This window comes from Uranotaenia lowii, chromosome 1 (genome assembly GCF_029784155.1).
Source record: "Uranotaenia lowii strain MFRU-FL chromosome 1, ASM2978415v1, whole genome shotgun sequence".
NCBI lineage: Eukaryota > Metazoa > Arthropoda > Insecta > Diptera > Culicidae > Uranotaenia > Uranotaenia lowii.
In genome coordinates, this window is record NC_073691.1 from 206,227,881 (window position 1) to 206,251,706 (window position 23,826).

The window sequence follows — 23,826 nt, forward strand, 5'->3', positions numbered from 1 at the left end:
ACCTCACAGATACTATGGTCGGGCCAGTCTGGAATCTGTTTCGCTGTTTCGACCATCTTCCACAGGTTCTTCATGTTGACCTTACCCAGGTGAACATACCTTCGGTGTCACATTTCAAATCAGTCGTTTTTCACCGTTGGGGCACTCGCAGACCAATCATCTCCCAGATCAACGTCAAGAGCGTACAACTGCCTACTTCAGCGTCCCACGCACACGATCTTGTCAGTTTTCGTGATGGTCAATTTTCCCCAGCCTGAGAACGAATTGCAATGTAGCTCGTGCACGAACAAAACATCCCTCACCGCTGACGGTTGTTTCTTTCCATCGACCACCATATCGACCCGGATTGTCCCAGCATACTCCGCCACGATCACATGACCGGATTTGACCACCGAAATCGTCACCTTCTTTTCCAGTGGATGCAGCTATTCAAATAGACGCTTACCACGAACCATATGATCCGTCGCACCGGAACACAAGATCCATTCGAGGCGTTTTGTGGCCATTACAGTAGGCATAGAAAATGCACCGCAAACCCTGGTTCAGATAAACGCAATTTCTCCCCCACAAGTGGAGTGAACGCTGCTTTGAATTTTCGCCTTTGACCGGAGCTCTGGACATTCAGCACGTTTGTGCCCGAATCTGCCACACTCGAAACACTTGAATCCGGTCTTCTTTTCAACGAAAGCCGACTCACTAAAGTGTCCCTCCGGATGGCCAGTTTGATTCGCACGCTTTGTCGACTCGTCCATCAGCCGCTTCTTGACGTACTGCATGGTTAGTCGTTCCGCTTGCATGGTCTCCAATGCCATTATCAAGGCATCTTATGACTTGGGTAGCAGCTGACAAACAATATCCTCATCGTCGATTTTCACTCCAACAGCCTTCATCTCGCGAAGCACTTTTTAAAACTGCAACAGGTGCTATTAAACATTTTCGCCTTCCTTTAAGCACAGCTCCTGGAACTGTTTTTTGAGGAACAGCTTCCCTGCGATGCCGACACGTTCGAAAGGGGTTTTTAGAGCCTCCCAAGCGTCTTTCGCCGTTGCCTTGTCCTTTAGGTAGGCCATTTGATCCTCTGCTAAATATCCAATGCACTAGTAAATTTTTGCACGGTTCCGGAAAAATACGAACTTTTACAATTTTTTTTTCACTTCCGCACTGGGCCTATAACCTAATAAAATAGGCAGAACTGAACGAAAAAAGAGGTTCTTTATTCAAAGATGGCTAACGTTAAATTGAACGATTATTGAAGCCTGCTACGATTTTTCATTTTTTTTTCTCTAGATAAGTTTCCGTTGGTCGGTTGCACTAGGGTTCACCTAACAAGAAGTTGGTTTATTTTTTTCCTACATATACTTCAGGTTATTCACCAGATCTCAAACATTTTCAGACAACTGCTCATTTGTTTCAAACAGTGTCATTTCTTTGCCGATGATTTTGATATTGTCCACAGTTGGCGCAAAGGAATTTTTCGATGAACATGAATGAAAATTCATCAATTAAGTAAATTTATTGATGAATAGTTTTTTAACAGATTCTTCTTTGTTATTTACATTTCAATGAAGTTTGAGTTAACCAGTTCAAATCTAAACTCATCTTAAATAGGCACTAACGAATTAGGTGATTCTAATATGCCAACATGCTTTGATGTGTATGTATTTAAGCATAAGTAGCGATTTTTCTTATTTCCGGGAAAAGAAATTTGAAAAATTGAAGAAAAAAAAAATTATCAAAAACTCGTCAAACGTCAAACCTGTCGAAAGTGTTTCAACTAACCACTTTTAAAATTATCTCCATAAATTTAGTGCAAAATGAAATTTCAGCTTTCTTGCCAGACAGCAAGCACGCTTCACAACAATCGAGATTTTTCTCGTGTTGGTTCGGTACCAATGAATCATCAACGGGCTGCAACCCGCAATGATATAGCTTACATCAGAAAATAAGGAAACATGGATCTTTGATGCTCGAAAACAGTAGTTTTTCAGGTTGTTGATGTCATTATTTTACGCTGTGCTTCTTTGGTTTCTGCAAAAATGGGAAACACGCCACCGTGTCGATTTTTTGTTAAACACAATTGAAACTCAAACAGATTTTCTTAAAGGTTTGAACCTTTGAACCTAGAAACCTTGTATAGAATTTTTGATATACATACATATGTATCAACCTATTGTTTCCCTTATTCCATGGTTTAAGATTATTAATTTAAACTTCAAAGTTGAATTCCGAATCTGAATTCAAAATATAGATTCCTAAATATTTATTCAAGAGGTTTTCAGTCCCCAGATTGCACAGTTTTAACCGGGTTTGCTCGGATATTTCATATATAATTTGAGAAAAGTTTGGTTCGGCCCGGTTGCCCGGATTTTACCCAAATTTATTCACTTTATTTGCAAAATCAAACCTTGCACAAAACAAATTGTGTATAAATTTTGTATAACATGTATTAAGAAATTAATCAAAAAACGTTTATTGGAGTTTAAAATTCGATTGAAAATCTTCTGACGAGTTTTGAAGAAAAAATTTGTTTTTCTTGATTTTTGTTGAGTACCTGCACTTTTGGCCTAATTTTCCCGAATCGCTGGATTTTTCGTTGACATATTTAAATCAAATGCCAGGATTTTGTCAGGTTTCTAGATAAAATAGCCTGTGCTGAAAAAATTCTGACTATCTTACTCTAAACACATAGACTTTTCAGTCTGAGTATGTACGCATTTATGTACGCGTTTTTGCAGGATTGTTAGTTGGGAGCGAGAAATAACATCACCTTTTCACATGTCTTCTCAGAATCCTAAATCAAAATTTAAAATACTAAAATTTTATCACCGATTTTGATGCTTCAAACTGATGATAAATATTCTAGCAGTTCACGACACGCCCAATTGCTTTCCTTTCCCACACTTGTCTTGTGGTGGAAGAAGAGAGAAAACTCACTTATTAGGAGGACCTGTGGCTAGATACAAACCATCCCACAATTTGTCTTCGAACCACCTGGTCTTGCTGGTAGACAATAAAAAAAATACTTGAAGGTACTGTAAGACATATTGACGGTAATCAGATTCAATGAGCGCCAAAAAGGCTATATTTAGCAATTGAGCACTTCTCTTAATGTTATTTTTTCTGAAGATTTATCAGTTAAGTTGATGCAGTTGTCTTTTGAGATGACAGGTATTTATTCTCTCAGATAGAAGGTTGATGTGAACCGTGGAAGAGGAAATCAAAAATCATTAAATTTTAACCAATAAATCAGATTGACCCAATGATTGACTCAACAAAGCAAAATTAGCGCCTTGAGGAAATTTTGAATATTAACAATATGGCGATTGAAATCAATTTAGAAACTAATTACAATTACCCTCTTATTGTTGGCTGTGCTTCAGAATGGTGGTCCATTGAATCTAAAACCCCTCCCAACCATTTGGCCTTTATTTGGATAAACTTCTCCATCCCCTCTTCCTGGGGAAGTATGTTAGACCATTTATCAGCTCAACTTACGTTTTGCATTAGCATCTTGCACCAAAACCGAAACGACGACCAAACTCAAACAGATGGCGGACAGGTGTGGCATTTTGGGAGAATCTCTGGAACTCTGCAAATAAATAATGAGAGGGAGAAAAAAGTTTAAGTCAATTATTAGGGACGATTTATTTATACAATCAACTGAGTTTTATTTGAATCTGGATGAATATGGCTCACCACTTTCTTTTGCCGAATTAGCATACTTTTGATATCTTGCTCAAGAAGTTTGGTTGTCTTTTTTGGAAGGGACACTCATTTCCGGTGTTCAATTAGTCACTTTGCTTTCACTTACATCCTGTTTCCGATGATTATGGTTCAGTTTTTTTTTAAATTTGTTTTGAAGAAGAGAGACAATCCATTCATAAAAGCAAAAAGAAATATTCTCCCCATAAACAGACCAATTTGAATACTAACTGCTACTGCTCCATCCAATTTCAAATTAAACAAGAGACAATGTACGCTCGTGTCTAAGATTGCAGAACTATATCTATGTAAAAAGTTTATTACCCTTTAACAGTTAAATAATAAATATGTACCGTAAAATGGAGGAAAAAGGGTCAACAATAGGAAAATTCCCATATGGAGAAGATGTCATTTTCTATTTCAAATAATTGATTTATTTCTCGCTTGAATGTTGATTGAATTCTAAATAAAATTTAAGTAATAGAATGCACTCAACATCTCAAAGTTTTAGATTTTTCGACTGATTCATGCTCAAGACATGCAGTTTTGAATAAGAATTTATCTTTTCAAAAAGTTAATTGTTTGATATATCATTGCCATGAAAGTCGGTTTATTTGTAATGAATGTAATTCTTGTAGCATTTAATCAATCTGCATGAAACATTCACATTACATTGAAATTATTCCCAACAACATTTCAGCTGAAAAACTGTTTTGATCCAATTCAGTTTCAAGAATTTATTTCTGTTGAATAACGCTTTGCTCAGATGTCTCCGGTCCAACTCGATGTCAGTTTTAAAATTTTGAGAAAACTTCACATAAGATAAATAATTCTTTAGGTCTTCCAACCTGCTGCTTCGATTTTTTCTCTGTGCAATGTTTTGACAATATTCGCATTAAAATCACGGGGTTCGCTGTTCTTCAGGCTTCGTCGTGTATGTAGATGCTACAGATTATTTCGGAATTTCGAAAAATTATAACAATTATTATTATTATTTATAACAGACCTTTTAACCACCTGGGAGAGGCGAGAGCGGTAGAGTGTAGTAGATGCGTTTTTGTACGTCGCTTTAAATCTTTCGTTTTCATCGTTAATCCGCTTAAAATATTCGGGTGCATAGTGTAAAAGAGTATTTAATGAACATTTTCATTGAGTAGTGATGAAAGTTTCACAGTTCCGATCCATAATGTTTAAAAAACTTGATTTATTTTCGTGTGGATTTTGGTTTCAGGGCGTACTTCTTGCTATTCGCGGTGGTCGAAAATCGGGAGACGCGAAGTGGGGGAGGGTAAAAATGTGCTTAGTGTGTGTGCTTCAAATCCGTCCCATGGTTGCTTGGATTTGTTCTACGTTTGAAAATTTATCTAGATAAGTAAACCCTTCTTTATCATTCCTATGGTACGTCTATTATGGCTCACTCATTCATAGCAATTCTATTACGTTGGTGTGCATGCAGTGAATGATGCGGGGTGGGAGTGAGAAAATTAGTATGAAAGGGTTCCGAAAAAGTAGTTTATGCAGCTTGCAAATTTTCAAGTCGTTTATCAAATCAACTTGTATTTATAATTTGGCAGTGATTTTGGTGTGTATGAAAATTGAAATAAACAGAGTGAATAGAATGCAACTCATACAAATTTCAATCACAAGGAGACTTGATAATTAATAACTCTGATCTGCAGAATAGCATAAATTGTCATAAAGGATGATAATTACAGTGTGTTAACCCACCTTCCATGCAGTGAAGAGAGGTGGTTATCGGACTTGCTCAATTGCAATCGCTTGTGTACGCGTTGTACTGAAAGTTATTTTTTTTAAATTTGGAATGTCGATATGGGAAGGGGTTTTTATGTTTTATTTTCATCATCGGTAGAGTTTGTACTCGATGTGCATAATGGAAATAGAGAAAAGGAGAAATTGAAGGATAATAGATAATATAAATTAAATTTTAAATTATTCATCTGTGATGGCTGTGATCTCATAAAAAGCGAGCCATGGTAAGTGTTTCATTGCTGAACAAAATTTTAAAGTGATGGGTTTAAAAGGAGTGGGTTTGCTAAGTTCTCAGAAATTTATTAGCAAAAAGTTTTCTTATTCAAATTTTCTCCTCCATTTATGAATTCTCATTCCTATCAATGCCTTAATGCCAAAAATGCCTTACTAATAGTATCATGAATTTTTTTTTCCAAATTTTGGACGATTCGAGCAATAAAGTAACGTATTCAACCAAGAAAACACAAATTTCTTGAAAATTTCCTGAGAAATCAAAGGGAAAATCTTCCGTCCACACTTACTCCATAAAGCGGGGTAAGTGAAGACACCAGCAGTCCATAACAATTTACGTGATAACTTTTCACACTTTGCTTGTATCAAGCTCATCTCTTCAGCGTTTGTAAACAACATGTTCTGCATCACATTGAATGTAATTTTATCAAAATTGCTCCTTTGCTGATTTTTTTTAATGATTTTTCAAAGTTGAACTATATGAAAAACCGTCCACACTTACCCCGATGTACCTTAATCGAAAAAGTAAGTGTAGGTTACTGAAATGTCTTGCATTTTATTTTTCGATAAGTTAAAAGTGTTGCCCAGCTATGACTTTTTAAAGCTAACCTCAAACAACTTAGTTTTGTAAGCTCTATTGCCTCGTACCGAGAGAGGTGATTTCTGATGGACGAAAATAAATATGAACTATTTCAAACAAATTCCAGTGGTTGAATCCTATAACATTTCTGATCGTGGTAAGGTGCCTCGCAGATTAAAGTATGAAAATAATTTAATCTCCGGTTGTCGTTATAATTTTTATACTTATTGATATTTCTCAGTGAGTAATATCAATATGAAATATCAATAAGTGTAAAAATTAAAGATTGAAGTAGGGGGAAGTTGTCTACTACCGGACACTTAAGGTTTTTAAGCAATAATTTCAAAAATAGATTTTTGGTTCTATTGGTTCCTCTACTGATTTGAAGAGTATCAATATTATGATCATTTAACTATATTAGAAAAAAAAATCTACAACACATTCATGTAGTAAGAGAAATCATTTCATGTTAGTTTTCACTCATTTCCAAAAGTGTTGTCTATGGCCGGACACTACGAATTACTTTACCTAAGTTGTCACAAAAAGGCAGCAAAATGACTGAAATCACTGGCACAGGTCTTGTGAGTATGTGTTTTCCAATACTGAACGTTTTATGAAGCCAGTCATAAAAGTTTTTTTGACAAACCAGAAGGAAACTTTTTTTTTTCGAAAAAACTAAGAAAAAGTTGTGTATGACCGGACAGCAAAATTTAAAATTTCTCAGAAGACCGAAATAGTTTCGTTATTGAATTCTAATCTTCTGCTAACCATTTGAGGGTGCAATAGAGATGAAAAAAGTTTCAAGTTGAAATCATTTATAGTTATGAATATTTTCTTGTCCGGTCATAGACAAAAATTTGGTGTCCGGTCATCGAAAAATCGCATTTTTTTTATTTTTCTAATATTTCGTATGCACTTCCTTTTTGTTATCGTATATCTATCTATTGTAGTCGAAAGATAGCCAATCAACGATGTCGTTCATATGCAGTTCAATTTTACAAGCCGAAAAAACTGACCACAATACAAATGCAAAGTTTAGGCGATCCTCTCCGTACTACTAGGCAAAAGATTTAGATGCCTATCATTGGTTTACCTGTTCAGATTGGATTACCATATTTCTAACACCATAACAGGCTACTATTTACTTTATTTTCATGATGTTGAAACATTATTAGGATATTGTGTTTTCGAAAAATCTATGTTGTCCGGCCATAGGCGATGTCCGGCCATAGACGACTTCCCCCTATATATTTGCTAGTTGTTTTGTAAAAAATAGAATGATTTGCAGAGACTTTACTCCTGTCGAAAAAACAACATTTTTCAAAACAACAGCTTGAAAAAGTACTCTTCCATCTATATTTCGCAACCTACGATCTTAACTAACCGATGATATTTGAAGTTTAATCTCATAATCATTTTTCTTCGTTTTTGTCAGATTTAGCCAGCGGACATTCAAACGAAAAACGTATTTTAGAGGCACAAAAATAATCAAGTCACGTTAACTTAAAAACAGCTGAATCCACCAAACTGCACTCATTTTTTTTTTAAAGAGAAGTATTGGGACGAAAAATAGCAGAAATTAAAGGAGGAGTATGCAGCCACCCAAAACACAGGTTTGATGAAGTTAAGGTGGGAAATCCTGATCAATAACAGGACTCAAAACAGTGTGAGCCGGCCGATGGGAGATACCAACACAGAGATATTTCTTACAAAACTGAGATTTTTTTTTCAAATTGATACATGAATTGTCATAAGATGACCTTTAATTTCCTTCAGCGATTGTGCGCGTACTATCAATTTCTATACCATAAGAAACGGTAATATAGTTGAAAATTATTTTAAACTGAAGAAAATTATTATCAAGTTGATCCCAGGAGAAGGACGTTCCCCGTGTTGATTGAATCAATTTAAAGGTTACTTTTATTTCTCTGCCTTTTTATGTCCCTGGAGTTAGGCACCACCGTCAACATTTCTCCGAATATAAGAGCGCGATTTACGTTTAAAAAAATATTGAGGAAAAATGAACACACTCGTGAGACTTCATGTTTCTTTGAAGAGGTCTAATAACTTAACCAAAGCGTTCATGTTTCGAGGATATAATGGCTAGCATCTTGTAAACGCTAAAACCACCAGACCACAGAAGGAGTACTATGTATGCAGTGACCTGGATTCGATGTCATGACCTCTGGCTTAGAAGACTTGAACGCTATCTTCCAAACCATGGTCGCGGCGAGTTTTCAATGAACGCACTTTCGTTATTCTACGGTTAAAATGGTTTGTGAGTTTCTCTGATGATTGCCTATCCACTTTTCCCTCCAATTCGGCGGTGAACAAAAATTAAAAGCTTCAATTTTGTTTGTTGTAATTTTTTTATTTGAAACGGCAAACTCGTTTTGTATGTTTACAATTGTTTGCTTAGGTCTAGATAGCTACAAATTTTTTTCACTTAAATTCAATTATTTGTTTAAGTTTTTCTTAAGTTACCGCGAACATTATAAAATAGCAGTCCGCCATCTGTCTCGGTCCATGCCAATTTTAAAACATGAATCTCTTATCGTAGCCTTATGAACTAAACCATTCGACAACCATTCCTGGGCATTTCAACCCTAATCCGCTCTTCAGTGTCAATGTGACACTATTGGAAGTTTGGCGACTTGTAACTTTATGAGGGTACATACAAATAAAAAAAATCTTCAAGGACCTTCAATGAATTCTTTAAATCTTTAATTTTGCATCATTACTTTTTTATGAACGGTCCCTGAAAGCCCAGGAAAAAAATTCCCTAATAAGACCTTGAATGTCAATTTGACACTCCTAGCTTAAAACCGCTATGTATCTCCTGTTTCTCAACCGATTTTTAAAAAGTTTTTAATTTTAGAAACCTCGTAACGTTACTTAAATATGTTTTATGAAAAATGTTCAGCTACAACTCTTCAGTTTTCCGTTATTCAAAGTCTTATACAAAAAAATCCTAAAAATATGCTTCCGAAATAAGACTATAGATCAGCTATAAAATGCTCAACAAAAATTTCACTTTGTGTCCAAAAAAGCTGAAGTTGGAGGCTATATGATGCACATAAGAATATATTTTTTTGAATTTTTTTAGTTTATGACCACAATAAAATGTAAAAAAAAATAGTGTCAAACCGCACTGTTAAATCAATGAACTGTCAAAATTGTTTAAGTCTCACTAGATATATTTTGAAAAGAGGATTATAAAGTTGACGTAACTTTGGACATTTTTGCATTTTTAGATTGTCAAAATACGAAGCACAGAATTTTTGAGGAATTTTCAAAGGTAGCTGTTTTTGGTACTTTTAGTCAATTTTTAATTTTCCAGATTTTCTTGCACTTAAATTCAACTTTGAACTGGATTTTGGGTATATTCACGCAAGATTTTCGCAATAAATTTATATTTAGTCATCGTTAAGCAAATTTAATAACAATTAATATTCAATGGTCTAGTTGTAACGTTATGAAGTTTCCAAAACTATAAATTTTGTAAAAATCGGTTAAGAAGCAGAAGAGATATATTGGTTTTAGTCTGGAGTATCAAACTGACACTCCAGGGACTGTAACGGGTAAAAATTTCTGGAAGGGATGAAGGTTAACATTCCAAAGCCGTTCGCAAAATATCCGTTTCGGGGAAATATGAGTTGTAGTTTGATGGAGTTCTCCTGGCTGTAAATGTTAACCGATTTTGATCATATAATATTCATTGTGTAGGTTATTAATTTTTATTACTCAACATTTCAAAATAAAGTAGATATGTATAACCAGGTTATCAGAAACTGGTTCAGAATGTTAAAATTCTGGAAAATCAATTTTATTTTTCAAATAGTCGTAACTTCTGACAGCTATTCTGTATTTAAGTGTTTCATTGATGTTTGAAATCGTCCAGAATCCATTTATTCGACAATGTAAAGATATGTTGGGATCCAATCAAAGTTTTGACCGCTATCTCAGATCTTCCGTTAGAAAAAACATCTCACTTTTAAAAAACGAAATCCAATGTTTACTTTTCTTAGTTGTATTTCATTTTCCAATGAACAGATTTTCAAAACTCAACCTTTAATTTTTTGTCGTTAATTTAATCATCATTTTCATAGAACATAATTTGTCTGTCAAAATTTCCAGTTCTTCAGTCTATTGCAAAGTTGATAAAGAGGTTTGAAATGTGCCATATTGACCCGAACAGCTTTGGAGTTTAAAAAAAGATATTTCCCAATAAGTTTGTTTTGTTAATTTATAATCTCAATTATCGAATAACCTCGATATTGAAATTGAAAGTAATTTTGAACTTTCTTCACGGTATTTCCTAAATAGTTGATAATTTTTGGAGGAGGAAAAATTCTCAACTGTGTTAAAAGCAATCTTTTTTTTAAAGAAGAACAGTTTGTATGCAGCCACAAACTTTAAGTATTGCCATAATAAATCAGATTTTATCTTGTTTGGATACTCCATTCATTGCTTCTTTACGGGAGTCCTGATTCAAAATTATGAATTCATACATTCAACCTGGTCAGTTTCCGAAGGATCCTCCAGTGGGTCGTTATCTTTTGTATTTCATCTTGCAATACGTGTCAGTCGGACAAAACGGGAACAATTGTCTGAAGTCCTTTTTGAAAGAAATTGTCCTGGTTCTGAATTAAGCATCTCAATACGAACCGGAAGCTCCCTACCTATTGATACCGAAAACGTCACGAATGATGAGGGCAATGAAGATCAGTGGAAGTCCCTGAAGCAGGGTCGGGAAACCCCAGACGCGAGCCAAGAAAAAGGGGAATAGAATCATGTACTGTTACTTTTCGCTGATAAATGCCGCAAAAAGCATCTTGTCTCCCCATGTGCATTATTTATTCATTCTAAGGCGATAGAAGGAAACGCACTGCCAAAAAACTTTTGAGCTGAAAAAAAAAAAACACAGCTTCAATCATCCCGTAAGTAATTCCTCCCGATGTTAGTTGGTTACGTTGGCCAGGGATGCGATTTTTTTGACGTCATGTGATTTTTTCCATAATGTTTTGAGGAATATTTGATTTTTCCTAATTCATTTTTTTTCAAAGCTGAATCAAGACCAACCCTATTTTTGAAAAAAAAAAAATTAAAAAGAAAAAGGTAAGAATATGATATCCTTTAACAACCCTGAATTCTTAAGTGTGTGTGTGGTAACGTGATGACGCGGAACAAGGTTCATATTTTTCGGTTAAGTCATCACCGCGCGCCCCGGTTGAATTTTGAATTCGTCAGAGATTATGTTTCAATTACTGGTGACAACTAGGTGTATGTCTTCGGGGAAGACATACACACACTTCACATTTAGTGGCACCCATCAGGCACCTAATTTGTTTCGAAAGGTTAAGCGCTTACGCGAATTGAGGAGCGCTACATTAACCGTCTGTGCGAAAACCACAAACCACCGAAAACTACTAAATATATCTGGAGCCACCGCTGCTGATGACGACTGAAAACCATTAAGTTTTTTAAAGATATTTTTGGAACATATGATATTGAATCTGAAGAAGTGTTATTGATTAATGGAGACTAGACAAAAGTTTGTTTTTTTTTTTATCAAGAAGAAGTACCTTTTTATAAGCTTTTCATGATAATGTAATTAATTTCTTGTGAATAAGTACTGTCAACCGAAGAATCATTCAACACTTTTCAACTTCAATTCCTTTTTAAAAATTAATGTTCACAGATACAGTAGTTTTCGATTTTATCACCATTTGATTTTATCAATACTCGCCAAATTCACGCTCGATTTTATCACGGTTAATGTTTTGATTTTATTACGCTTTTTTGGAAATCATTCAGAAACCATTTCCAGAACCTTAATTTTCTTTCAAAAGCGTAGAGCGTCTTTGTTCATGATATTTTTTATGGTTTATGTTATGGTATATAGGTATTCAGTAATATGAAAATGCCATTAAAGTGCTTACATTAGCTGTATAGTGTTTAAAATCGTTAATTGGATTTTAAAAACATTTGAAATAATCGACATATGTATTTTAACGTCACGCTAATGCTAGTGTTGTTAATTGTGCTGGGTTAGCTGCCCTAAAAGAGTAAACTTTTTTGGTTATGCGAATCATATTAAGATGTAAGTGAATTTGAAAAGAGATTTGAGCGTTTCTGAAAAGAGTTAAGTGTCATTGATTTTTTTTTGTTTTGTTTGTTTATTTGAAAGGCAATGCGCAATCCTGGTTGGACAGCCTTTAGTATTGTCTGAATGGATAATTTTGGAAAATCAAAATGAAGTTCTGCTAGTTTTGCCTTAAAATATGTAAAAAGGACTAAGATTTCTGTTTTCCTTCTTATGAAAAACAAAGGACTATCTGTCCATGAAGCAAATTTCGAGAAACACACTTTAAAAGTCTTAGTTGAGCAAATTTCAAAATATTTCAGTTAATTAAAGGTGTGAAGATTCAAATATTGAAATTTGAAATTTGAAATTTGCAGAAGAAAATTTTTGATGCATTTTCTTTGAACTCTTTTTCAAAATCGACAAAGGAGATTACGACTGTTGAATTTCCAGAAAATCTAAATAATTCATTTTAATTAGATGTAGACTATCAAATTGATATTCTACATGGTTTTATTTTAAGAAAAAATCTTAAAATTGCTGTAGAGAAGAATAATATGAACTGAAATTGATCCTTTGTGTTTAGTAATCTTTGATAATCAAATCTTATGATCAAAATTTATTGATACGAAACGTTTCCACTTTTGAAAACATTATAAATTATTGATTAAAGACAACAAAAATACTTTTTTCCACTTTTATTTTGAGTTTCGCCAAATTCACGGTTTCTCCACATTCATGGTGAATTTTTTTTGACCGCGATAAAATCGAAAAACTTCTGTAATTATACCGCTTACACAGTTATTATTAAATTTACAAAAACATCACCCTACTAAAAAACTTGGGCAGTTGCAACAACCGTTGTTTTTAAGGATAAAATCAAATAAAGACATTTGAAAATTAATTTTTTGATCAATTTGTATTGTAGCAACACATAAAGCACCAGTTACAGTAATTTTTGGTTTTGTTCGAATTAAATTTTACATTTTTTTCTATTAATAATGTTTTTAAAGAAAAAATCATAAAGCTGCTGCATACATTTAGGGGTAAAAAATACAACCAAAAATTTTACTAGCTGAAATCATAAAAATTAATGTTTGGATGCATGAAATTTTGAAACTAACAAACGCCTGATGCAAAACAATCATATTCCAGCATATGAAAAAGAGATTAAAAATGTGAATCTTTGATTTGAAATTTGATGCGTTTTAGTCCAGACTGGTGACTGAATTATAAATTTTTTTATTTAAAAAAAATGGTAACTGTCCGACAAATATTTTGCACCAACAGTATTTGTATAGGATAAAAAATACAATATAAAGTTTTTAGGTGATATTATTAAGTCAATCCGTCATACTGAGAAAAGTTTTCTACGGTATTGAAAAATGTAAATATTTGAACATTTATTGCGCGATTTTTTAAATTTACTATGAGAATCAAACACTTCAAAAAACTATCTCACGGTATTAGAAATTATTTCATCATTATTTGATATCGTTGAATAATAACTTTATTACATTATATTGAAATAATAATAATTGAATTAGTGTTGTGGTAAACAAATCTTGACGGCACATCTAATTCATCTAAGTTGATATACGAATTTAATGAGTTTGTATAAGCTAGCTCGATATGTACAATAAAATAAAATCTTTAGAATAGCGATGAAGTTACCAATGAAGAAAACAAGTTCGGAACTTTTTCAATTTTAGTGCTAACGATTATTTTGCCTTCACCTGGTGTAACGATGCGTGGATTTGGTTAGAAACCATACGACCGTCAGACGATGAGATGAGGGAAAACAAAATGCGTTTGAACATAATTTTTTACGATGCGAAACAAGCAAAATTTACCTGGCATTTTCGAATTTGTTATCTGACAATGAAGATCAGAGGTATGAACACAAAATTGTTTTTATTAGTACAGGTAATTTTTAGCTTACTTAGAAATTCTTCCTCTGAGTAAAACCATTTAAATGGCAATATGAATTCAAGTATGAGTGTACAGAAAATGCGAAAATATATTTGAAAATGACCAAGCAGTTTGAAAAAAATCCATTTTAACTTTAAAGTTAATTTAGTGACAAAAGGCAACAGTGGGTAAATATTCTACTATCTTATACACTTAATATTTTCTCCTGTGGTCGAGACGATTTCTTGTATTTTCAAAATCTGGAATTACAGGAGGTCTGAAAAACTGCTCAGTAAAACAACTGTCAAATTCACTTGAAGGTTCCAAACGGGATTTTAAGGCCTTAATCCAAAATTTTCATGAAATTTAGAATTTTCTTACCTAGAGTTATATAAATACTCTTTTTCGAATTGCAAACCATACCAGTTAAAATGAACTGTATGGGGTGTCCCATTCTCAAGTAACCAAAAGTTCTATAAAAGAGGCTCTTAAAAGCTTATTAAGCTTTGTTTAACGAATAAAAATTTAAGTTCTTATCGATACTTTCAAAGTCCATAGTTGAAGCTGAGTTGAAGGCTGTTCAGCCTTGACATGAGACCTTACAAAATGTTACACCCAATTTTTCTTTTATTTTGGTGTTGTTTGACTATGAGAATAAATTTATTATTTTTTGAAATATTTGCATGCTTGAAAACCTGAACCTTCGAGGTGAGAACTGAAAAAGCTACCTCTGTACCATGAGCAATACTTAGACAAAGTTCACTGGTGTGAAAAAAGTGGTAGAAATTTTGTCACATTTTGAAAATTTTGCCATTCAAAACCTTTTTCAAGATCTTTGGGCGTTGTGTTTTTTTACAGCACTGTTTCTATTTCAGCCGTATGTGATAGAAATATTGCTATTTTTGCATCACAGCATGCGAAACTACAACACGTGTTGTTGAAAAACTTGAAGGCCACAGATCTTGAATATGTTTTTGCATGACAAAATTTTCAAAATGTGCTAAAAGGGACAAAATTTCTATCACTTTTTCTCAACACCAGTGAATTTGCTCTTAGAATGTTGATGTTTAGAACATCAATATAAAATAAATTTACTTTGACGTTGAAATGTAGGCTAAATTAAATAAATGTTAACATTTGTATTCACCACATGATGCATCAAATATTTCCAAAACGAATCCAGAGGAATTTCAAACAAAGGTGAGTTATTTTAAGTTTTACGTTTTTTGTGATGCATTTTTCTTACTTTTTGTTTCCAATTTTAGTTTAAAAAAGGGAGCACTTCCAAGTGAATGGTAATCAAGATTTGTTTCCAAACATTCCGTCAATGAAGATTTGCCGGACTGTTTTTACCATTAAAAATGGAAAGAGAAATTTCTGGACGAGTTAGAAAAGAAGCAAACACAACTTTTTTATTTTTCTTCTTATACTTTTTTGTGCCACTAACGGAAATTTAAAAATTTTAGATTTTTGTAAAACCATTCATCGTAGCTGTGAAAATGGTTTTAAAAAAAATCCAGCGATCTGACAACTTTTTGATAAACCGTAAACTGGGGTAACTTTGATCAACATGAAATGTTTGCAGTGAATCATCATTAACTAAGTATGAAGTTAAAATATCTGAAAACCGTTTTCTACGTTTGAAAGCCTATAAATTGAGTTTCAAGTCGGCTAAATTTGGTTTGAAATTGGTGATTTTTTATATTACTAAAACTGTAGTTTTAAAGTTTTCAAATATCTGTTTTTTTCGAAAACTTACAAACAAACACCTCTCCTGACAAAATGATAGCATTTAGAAGCAAATGGGTTATTTTATGTGAAACTTCAACTTTTTTCCTTTGTATGGGTATAGTTTTAGAGTTATTTTTATGGGGGCTTTCTCATGTCCGTTTTTTAAATATCCTAAAATTATCATTATATGATAATTTTAGGATATTTAAAAAACGGACATGAGAAAGCCTGTATAGAAGAAATATCTAAAAATACTATCAAATGGTTAAGTTTCAATAAAAAAAAAAAGGAACAGTGGGTGGATCTAGGAAGTTGCATGATGGTGAAACTTTATTTGTTTGAGGCCAAAAAATATTGAGAAATTTTTATAATTTTTGCCCCTAAATGTATGCAGCAAAATTGTCCATCTTTTGAGTACATTTGTTTTTGAAAGAAAACGTTGAAAATTGAGTCCAAACAAAAAATCGCTGTTATTGATGTTTTAAGCCTTCCGTGCTGATTGGCATCAAAACAATAATTTTGAAGATGTTGAGATACGTTAAAACCATAGTGATCAAACTTATTCCGAAACATGAAATCTGGTTTTTGTAACAAACATTTAGTTATAGCCACTAATGTCGTTTGAATATTCTGCTATCAATGATCATGCTTTATACGCCTTACCTCAGTAAGTATTTAAAAAAAAAATTAGTGTTACAAAAAAGCATTCCCTTCCAAAATATTCGAAAATGAATTAAAAAAGTGATCAATGTTCCCCCAATTTACGGTACCTTACTGGTTTCATTTAAGAACGCCTTCAAAAAAGCTTCCAAGAGAATGTAAACAAACCATTTGAAAATTTTTGATCGACTCAATTCGCATTGAAGTTCTATTGAAGTTCCGTATGGAGCTAAAAAGTTCGTAAAAAGATCTGCACGGAATTAAAAAATCCGTAAGAAGTTTTGCAAGGAACTAAAAAGTTCGTAACAAAGCACGATAGGACAAATTCATGCCCGGATTTTGTTAGGTACTTGGAACGCTACTTGTTTAGACTTTTTATGTTCGTTCAGATGTCCAAATCAAGCACTTATTGAAAACGGTTTATGTTTCTCTCGATTACTTTTTTTTCAGCTAAATATGAACTTTAATCGTACAAGATTAAGTGGCTATGTTATTTTTGGTTACTTGGATAGTTGTCAGCATTAGTAACTATGGAACAGTTACGATGAAATTGTAAATTTTTCAAAATTTCCCGAATAATATCAATAAAAGGCACTGTGCAAGAAATGTTAAAATAAGTATTTGAGATTTCTAGCTACAAGTAATAGTAAGCAGCACTAGTTATTATGATAAATTTACCATGAACTAGAAAATTTTCTAAAATTTTACTAAAAAGTCACCAGTACTAGTAACTAGAAAAAATTAGTACCTACCTACCTAAGGGTCCAGCGCCGATTGACCGGCGCATAGGGCTGAGATAAAAGATCTCCACTGCTGGCGATCCGGAGCCAGCGTCTTCACTTGCTGCCAGCCAAGGTTCTCGTCAACTGTGCGGATTTCAGCGGCTAGACTTCGCCGCCACGAGCTTTTGGGCCTGCCTCTTCTTCGATGCCCATCTGGATTCCAGTCAAGCGCCTCTCTGCAAATCTCGTTTTCATCTCTTCGCAGCGTGTGCCCAATCCATCTCCACTTACGTTCTCGAATCTCGATTTCTAGCGCCTTTTGATGACACCGGCGATGAAGTTCAACGTTTGAGATCCAGTTGCCAGGCCACCAAGCGCGGATGATGTTCCGCAGGCAGCGATTCACAAAAACTTGCAGTTTTCGCGTCGTCACCGCATATGTGCACCAAGTTTCACACCCGTACAGCAATACGGATTTGACGTTTGAGTTGAAGATTCGGATCTTAGTTCGTAGAGAGATCTGGCGTGACCGCCAGATGTTTCGGAGACTCGCAAACGCAAATCGGGCTTTTCTGATCCGGGTTTCGATGTCCTTCTTGGTACCACCATCAGGCGTAATCTGGCTACCAAGATACTGGAAGCACTCCACTGTCTCAACCTGTTGTCCAGCTACCACGAAATTGGAACGATTTTCTGTATTGATTTCCATCGACTTGGTCTTTCCGACATTAATTTTGAGACCTGCTGCCTTGGAGCTTTCGGTGAGGTCATCGAGTTTGCTCTGCATGTCTTGTTGTTTTTGGGCGAGCAAAACAATATCGTCTGCCAGGTCAAGGTCGTTCAGTTGCTCCATGGTTGAAGGATTCCACGGCAATCCTCGGTTTGGTCTACAGTCAATCGATCCAGTCAAGATCTCATCCATTACGATGAGAAAAAGCAGCGGTGACAAAATACATCCTTGTCTCACTCCAGCAGTTACCGGGATTGGTTCGGACAAGACACCGTCGTGCAAGACCTTGCACGAAAATGCCTCGTACTGTGCTTCGATGAGATGGACTAGTTTCTCTGGGACCCCTCGTCGTCTAAGAGCAGCCCAGATGTTTTCGTGGTTCAGTCGGTCAAATGCTTTTTCGAAATCAACGAACACCAGCAGAAGAGAGTCCTGGAATTCGTTGATTTGTTCCAGTATTATTCGTAGCGTTGTGATGTGGTCCACACATGATCGTCCGGATCGGAATCCAGCTTGTTGCCGTCGGAGTGTAGCGTCGATTTTCTCCTGGATCCTGTTCAGGATCACTTTGCAGAGTACTTTGAGGGTTGTACAGATCAAAGTTATGCCACGCCAGTTACCGCACTCTGTTAGGTCTCCTTTCTTTGGGACCTTTACGAGGATACCCTGCATCCAGTCGGCCGGGAATGTTGCAGTATCCCAAATGTCAGCGAATAGACGGTGCAACATTTGTGCTGACAGGGCAGGGTCGGCTTTGAGCATTTCAGCAGGAATGCAATCGATTCCAGGCGCTTTGTTGGATTTCATGTCCTTGATTGCCGCTTCTATTTCAGCCAGCGAGGGCGCTTCCGAGTTGACGCCATTAATGCGACTTACTGTGGGCGCCTCGAGCTGCGGGTTCTGTTGGCCATTGCTATTTGTAACTCGAAAAAGTTGATCAAAATGCTCAGTCCAACGCTTGAGCTGATCTGTTCGATCTGTCAGCAGCTGACCTGCTCGGTTTTTCAGTGGCATTCTTGCATTAGTCCTTGCACCACTAAGTCGGCGAGAAATATCATATAATAATCGGATATCTCCAATGGCGGCTGCTCTTTCTCCCTCTTCGGCTAGGGAGTTTGTCCAGGCTCTCTTGTCTCGTCTACAAGCTCGTTTAACTGCCTTTTCCAGCTCCGCATATCGTAAGCGGGCGGCTGCTTTGGCTGACCCGGTACATGCCTGCTCAATTCCGACTTTCGCCTTTCTCCGATCATCGATCATCCTCCAGGTTTCATCCGACATCCATTCACTTCGTCTTCCACAAACTTTACCGAGAGTACCATGGCTCGTCGTGATAAAGGCATTCTTGATCCCACACCACTGTTCTTCGACTGTTCCGTCTGTCGGCAGCTCCGAGGCTCGGGATTCTAGCTGTTCAACGTATGCCCTTTTCACCTCTGGATTCTCCAACCGGCGGACGTCGTATCGACACCCGACTTTCTCCTCGCGCCGTTGGACACGCGCAACTCTCAGTCGTATTTCGCCAAGGACGAGGTGATGGTCAGATGCAATGTCTGCGCTTCGTTTGTTGCGGACATCAAGAAGGCTCCTTCTCCATTTTCGACTGATGCAGATGTGGTCAATTTGATTTTCTGTTCGGCCATCTCGGGATACCCAAGTGACCTTATGTGCTGGTCGATGGGGGAAGAGCGATCCACCGATCACCATGTTGTTGTTGCCACAAAATTCTACAAACAGCTCTCCGTTTTCGCTCATCTGTCCTAGGCCATGGCGCCCCATGATGCGCTCAAGGTCCTGATTATCGGAGCCAATCTTTGCGTTGAAGTCGCCTAAGTGGATTTGAATGTCACCCTTCGGAATTCTCTCAACCACGCTGTTCAATTGACTGTAAAACTGCTCTTTCTCCTGCAAATCGGCAACGTCAGTTGGCGCATAACACTGGACCATTGTAAGGTCTCTAACCCGTGTTCTGAATCTGGCTACGATTATTCTTTCGTTTATCGGTTCCCATCTTATGAGGGCCGCATGGGCCTGCGGGCTTAACAGGAAACCAACTCCTCGTTCCCGAGTAGCATGTTCTCCATGTATGCCAGAGTAAAGCAGTACTTGCCCGAACTGTGTCTTGTGTTCTCCAGTGTTAGGCCAACGGACTTCGCTCAGTCCCAATATCTCTAGCTTGAGGCGGCTAGCTTCTCTAGCAAGTTGAGCCAGCTTTCCTGGCTGGGCAAGGGTCAAAACATTCCAAGTTCCAATTCTAGTCCGTGTTTTCATGCTAAAAGTCGTTGCCAAAGTTCCAAATCGGTTATTTCTTCTCTCAGTTTCTGTAACAATACAAGATATCAGGAGCAGTAGGTTGTTAGCCTAAAGTCCCTATCCCGCGATGGGGCTGCCATCTTGGACTTAGCTGGCGGGAGCCGCATTTCATAAATTCAGCCGCTTGCTGCAAGACAGACGCTGTTTGAGCCGCCCCTGACCTGGAGAACAGACGCTCGGTTGTTGTTGCACGCCGCCCCTGACCTGGGGAACAGACGCGTGCGGCCACCTTCTCAGTCTGCATGCGACCAAAGCATCCACCGGGGTTGGGTACCCGATCTCCGCTTAGGTTACTCGCACCCCAGCCGGCACCGCGGGGAGGTAGAGATAGGAGTTGTGAATAAGAGGTGATATGACCACTATGGGGTCTCGTGTTGCACATTATCCACCGTTTACCAGCCACAAAAAATTAGTAAATTTTCCAAAAAATTGCGAAAAAGCCAACATCTTGTGCAGATAACTATTACTTTAATCAGTTTACATTCATTATAACGTAAAGCTCATTGGTCAATTTTCGCGAAATTTTAGAAAATTTACTAGATAATGGTGAATACATCATAGTTATAATTGCAGGTATCTTTTTATTATTATGAAGAGAAATCACCGTGAATTTGTTTTATTAAATTAATTTGCGGCTTTATCGGTGAGGGTTAAAGAGTTGAAATGAAAGACGGATAGAATATCAGAAGAAAATTCTAAGGTGGTGAAAAGAGCGAAGAGCATTTGAAATAGAAGCTTGACCACATACTAAATTCTTTGTCCCACACCAATTAACTGTATTGAAGAAGTAGTACCCAATAGAGAAGGCACTACGTTTTTCGATACAGTTAATTATGGATGGTTCGACCGCCATGTGAATGCACATGTGTCGAACGGACAAAAAATTTAGCATGTGGTTGCTCTGTTAAGTCTTCTATTGTGCGTTATCGTTCGATCGATGGCTAGGTTGGAACTTGCGCACAAAACGAAAATAAGAAATCTACCTAGCCATCGATCGAACGATAACGCACAATAGAAGACTTAACAGAGCAACCACATGCTAAATTTTTTGTCCGTTCGACACATGTGCATTCACATGGCGGTCGAACCATCCATAATTAACTGTATCGAAAAACGTAGTGCCTTCTCTATTGGGTACTACTTCTTCAATACAGTTAATTGGTGTGGGACAAAGAATTTAGTATGTGGTCAAGCTTCTATTTCAAATGCTCTTCGCTCTTTTCACCACCTTAGAATTTTCTTCTGATATTCTATCCGTCTTTCATTTCAACTCTTTAACCCTCACCGATAAAGCCGCAAATTAATTTCATAAAAGTATCTTTTTATTATAATATCTTTATTTGAAACGGCTCATACCGTTTTGCAGGTATCTATAACTTTAAATTTCCAACATTCAATTTAACATTCCTTACATAATACTCTTTTATTTGGCGTTTTTCATGAAACATTTGAAAATTTACTAGTTCATAATAACTATTCCATAATAACCTACTAGCAATAGTTGTTAACATTTACTAGTAGGTTAGTAGCATACTCGAACATTTATTTTAACAATTCTTGTGTAAAGCACTTTAATTTGGCATTTTTGTGGAATTTTTGAAAATTCACAAATTTATGGTAACTATGTCATAGTTATTAGTGCTTTCAATGATTATTATTTAGTTCCTAGAAAACAATCCAATCCAATCCAATCCAACATTCGTTTTAATATTTCTTGCGTAAAGTTTTTTCTCTTGTCGTATTTTTTCATTTTTTTTGGAAATTTGCTAGTTCATGATAACTATTTCATAGTTACTGTTGCAAGTAACTATTTCTTTAAACTTCCAACATTAATTTTAACAATTCTTGCATAGAGAACTTATATTTGCTGTTTTTCGCGAATTTTTAAAAATTTACTAGTAACCTACTTTTAGAAGTTGGTAACTTTTTGAGATGGTAAAAATGGCCGAACATTCATTTTATTTGGCGTTTTGCGCAAAATTTTATAAAAATTACTAGTCATGGTATATTTCATACTAGTGCTGGTAACCGTTGTTAGTAGAAAACTTTAAACCTCTAGTTTTTATTGATTTCAATAATCCTTTAGCCAAGACCATTGCGTGCTACAATCCGTTACAGTAGTTTTTCGATTTTATCACGCTTACTTCACCGTGATAATGGTAAAACTGTGAATTTGGCGAAACTTGAAACTAAAATAGAAAAACGGCAAATGGTTTCTGAATGATTTCCAAAAACCACGTTATAAAATCGAAACAATAATCGTGATAAAATAGAGCGTGAGCTTAGCAATTATTGGAAAATCGAACAGTGATAAAATCGAAAAACTACTGTACACCAATTCTACTGATCAAATTATTCGCACGGATTTCTCAACCGGCCCGCAAACACGAAACACACGCCACGCACCGCTCGGTGTGGAAAAGAGAGCAGCGTGCAAGTTCGGAGAACTGCCGCAAACTTTGCGCAAAATTTCGGTGAATGGCGAGCGGCGGGTTGTAGATGCTTTGTGTTCAACACACGCGAGCGGCTGGAGAAAATCAAACGCAATTCTCGAACCCCTCACGCTCTCGAGCACACCGCGGAAATTCACACCGTCCAAAATTTTCCGTTCTGAGTTTCAGTCGCAAATTTCTCGTGATAATTTTTAGCAATCAAATGTGCCTGTGAATAGAGAACGAAAGAGTTGCGTCAATTTTTTTCATTCTCATTCAACGCACTCGCGTGTGTTGAACGCAATGCACAGTGAGAAAAATTGAAATAGTTCCTCGATAAATTAAAGCGTCAGGTATTAAGACCTGAAAAATACTTATTCTACGTGTCTCGTAAATTTAATACTGCCGTCGGAAATTGAAGTCATTGATACACGGAAATTTAAGTCATTAAAGATTCATGAAACGAACCAAAAGATTCAACAATACATAACATAATTTCAAGGAAACGTTTGCAAATTAAAAAATCTTGATTAGTGGTATGGTTCAACATCCTTCAATCCAATTCAAAAAACATCATGTTTTAAATAATTGCTTTATTCCTCACTCAAATATTGATCGATTTTAACAAAATGGTCTTTAAATTGGAGCTTAGGAATGCACTCAACAACAATAAAAAATTGAGATCAGTTGAATAATGTTTGCAACAAATATGTTTTTATAAATATAATCTTCCCTTATCGATTAAAAAATAGCATTCTTTATGTTGGAAAATTTGTGATCCATCTTACTCCTGTAACATTCCGTCAATGTGTCTTAAAAATTATTGGCAAAAGAGTCCAAGTATATAAGATAAGGTTGGTAGAACATTTCCAGCACGTATCCTGGCAGGAAAAATCGAGGCTATATTATCCAAAAATCTGACAAAATTTGATTTCGAAATTTTTGATTGAAATTCGGGCAAT

At 35.8% G+C, this 23,826-nt stretch overlaps 1 protein-coding gene across 2 annotated transcripts in view; it reads right to left on the minus strand.

The window, feature by feature from the left end:
- Window positions 1–23,826, minus strand: part of LOC129745177 (neuropeptide CCHamide-2-like) — a 32,543-nt gene that overhangs the window by 3,954 nt on the left and 4,763 nt on the right. For both annotated transcript variants that reach the window (XM_055738111.1, XM_055738104.1), the window contains exon 2: window positions 3,496–3,589. In XM_055738111.1, coding sequence (XP_055594086.1) covers window positions 3,496–3,568 — 73 coding nt within the window. In that variant the 5' untranslated portion in view covers window positions 3,569–3,589. The remainder of the gene's footprint in view (window positions 1–3,495; window positions 3,590–23,826) is intronic.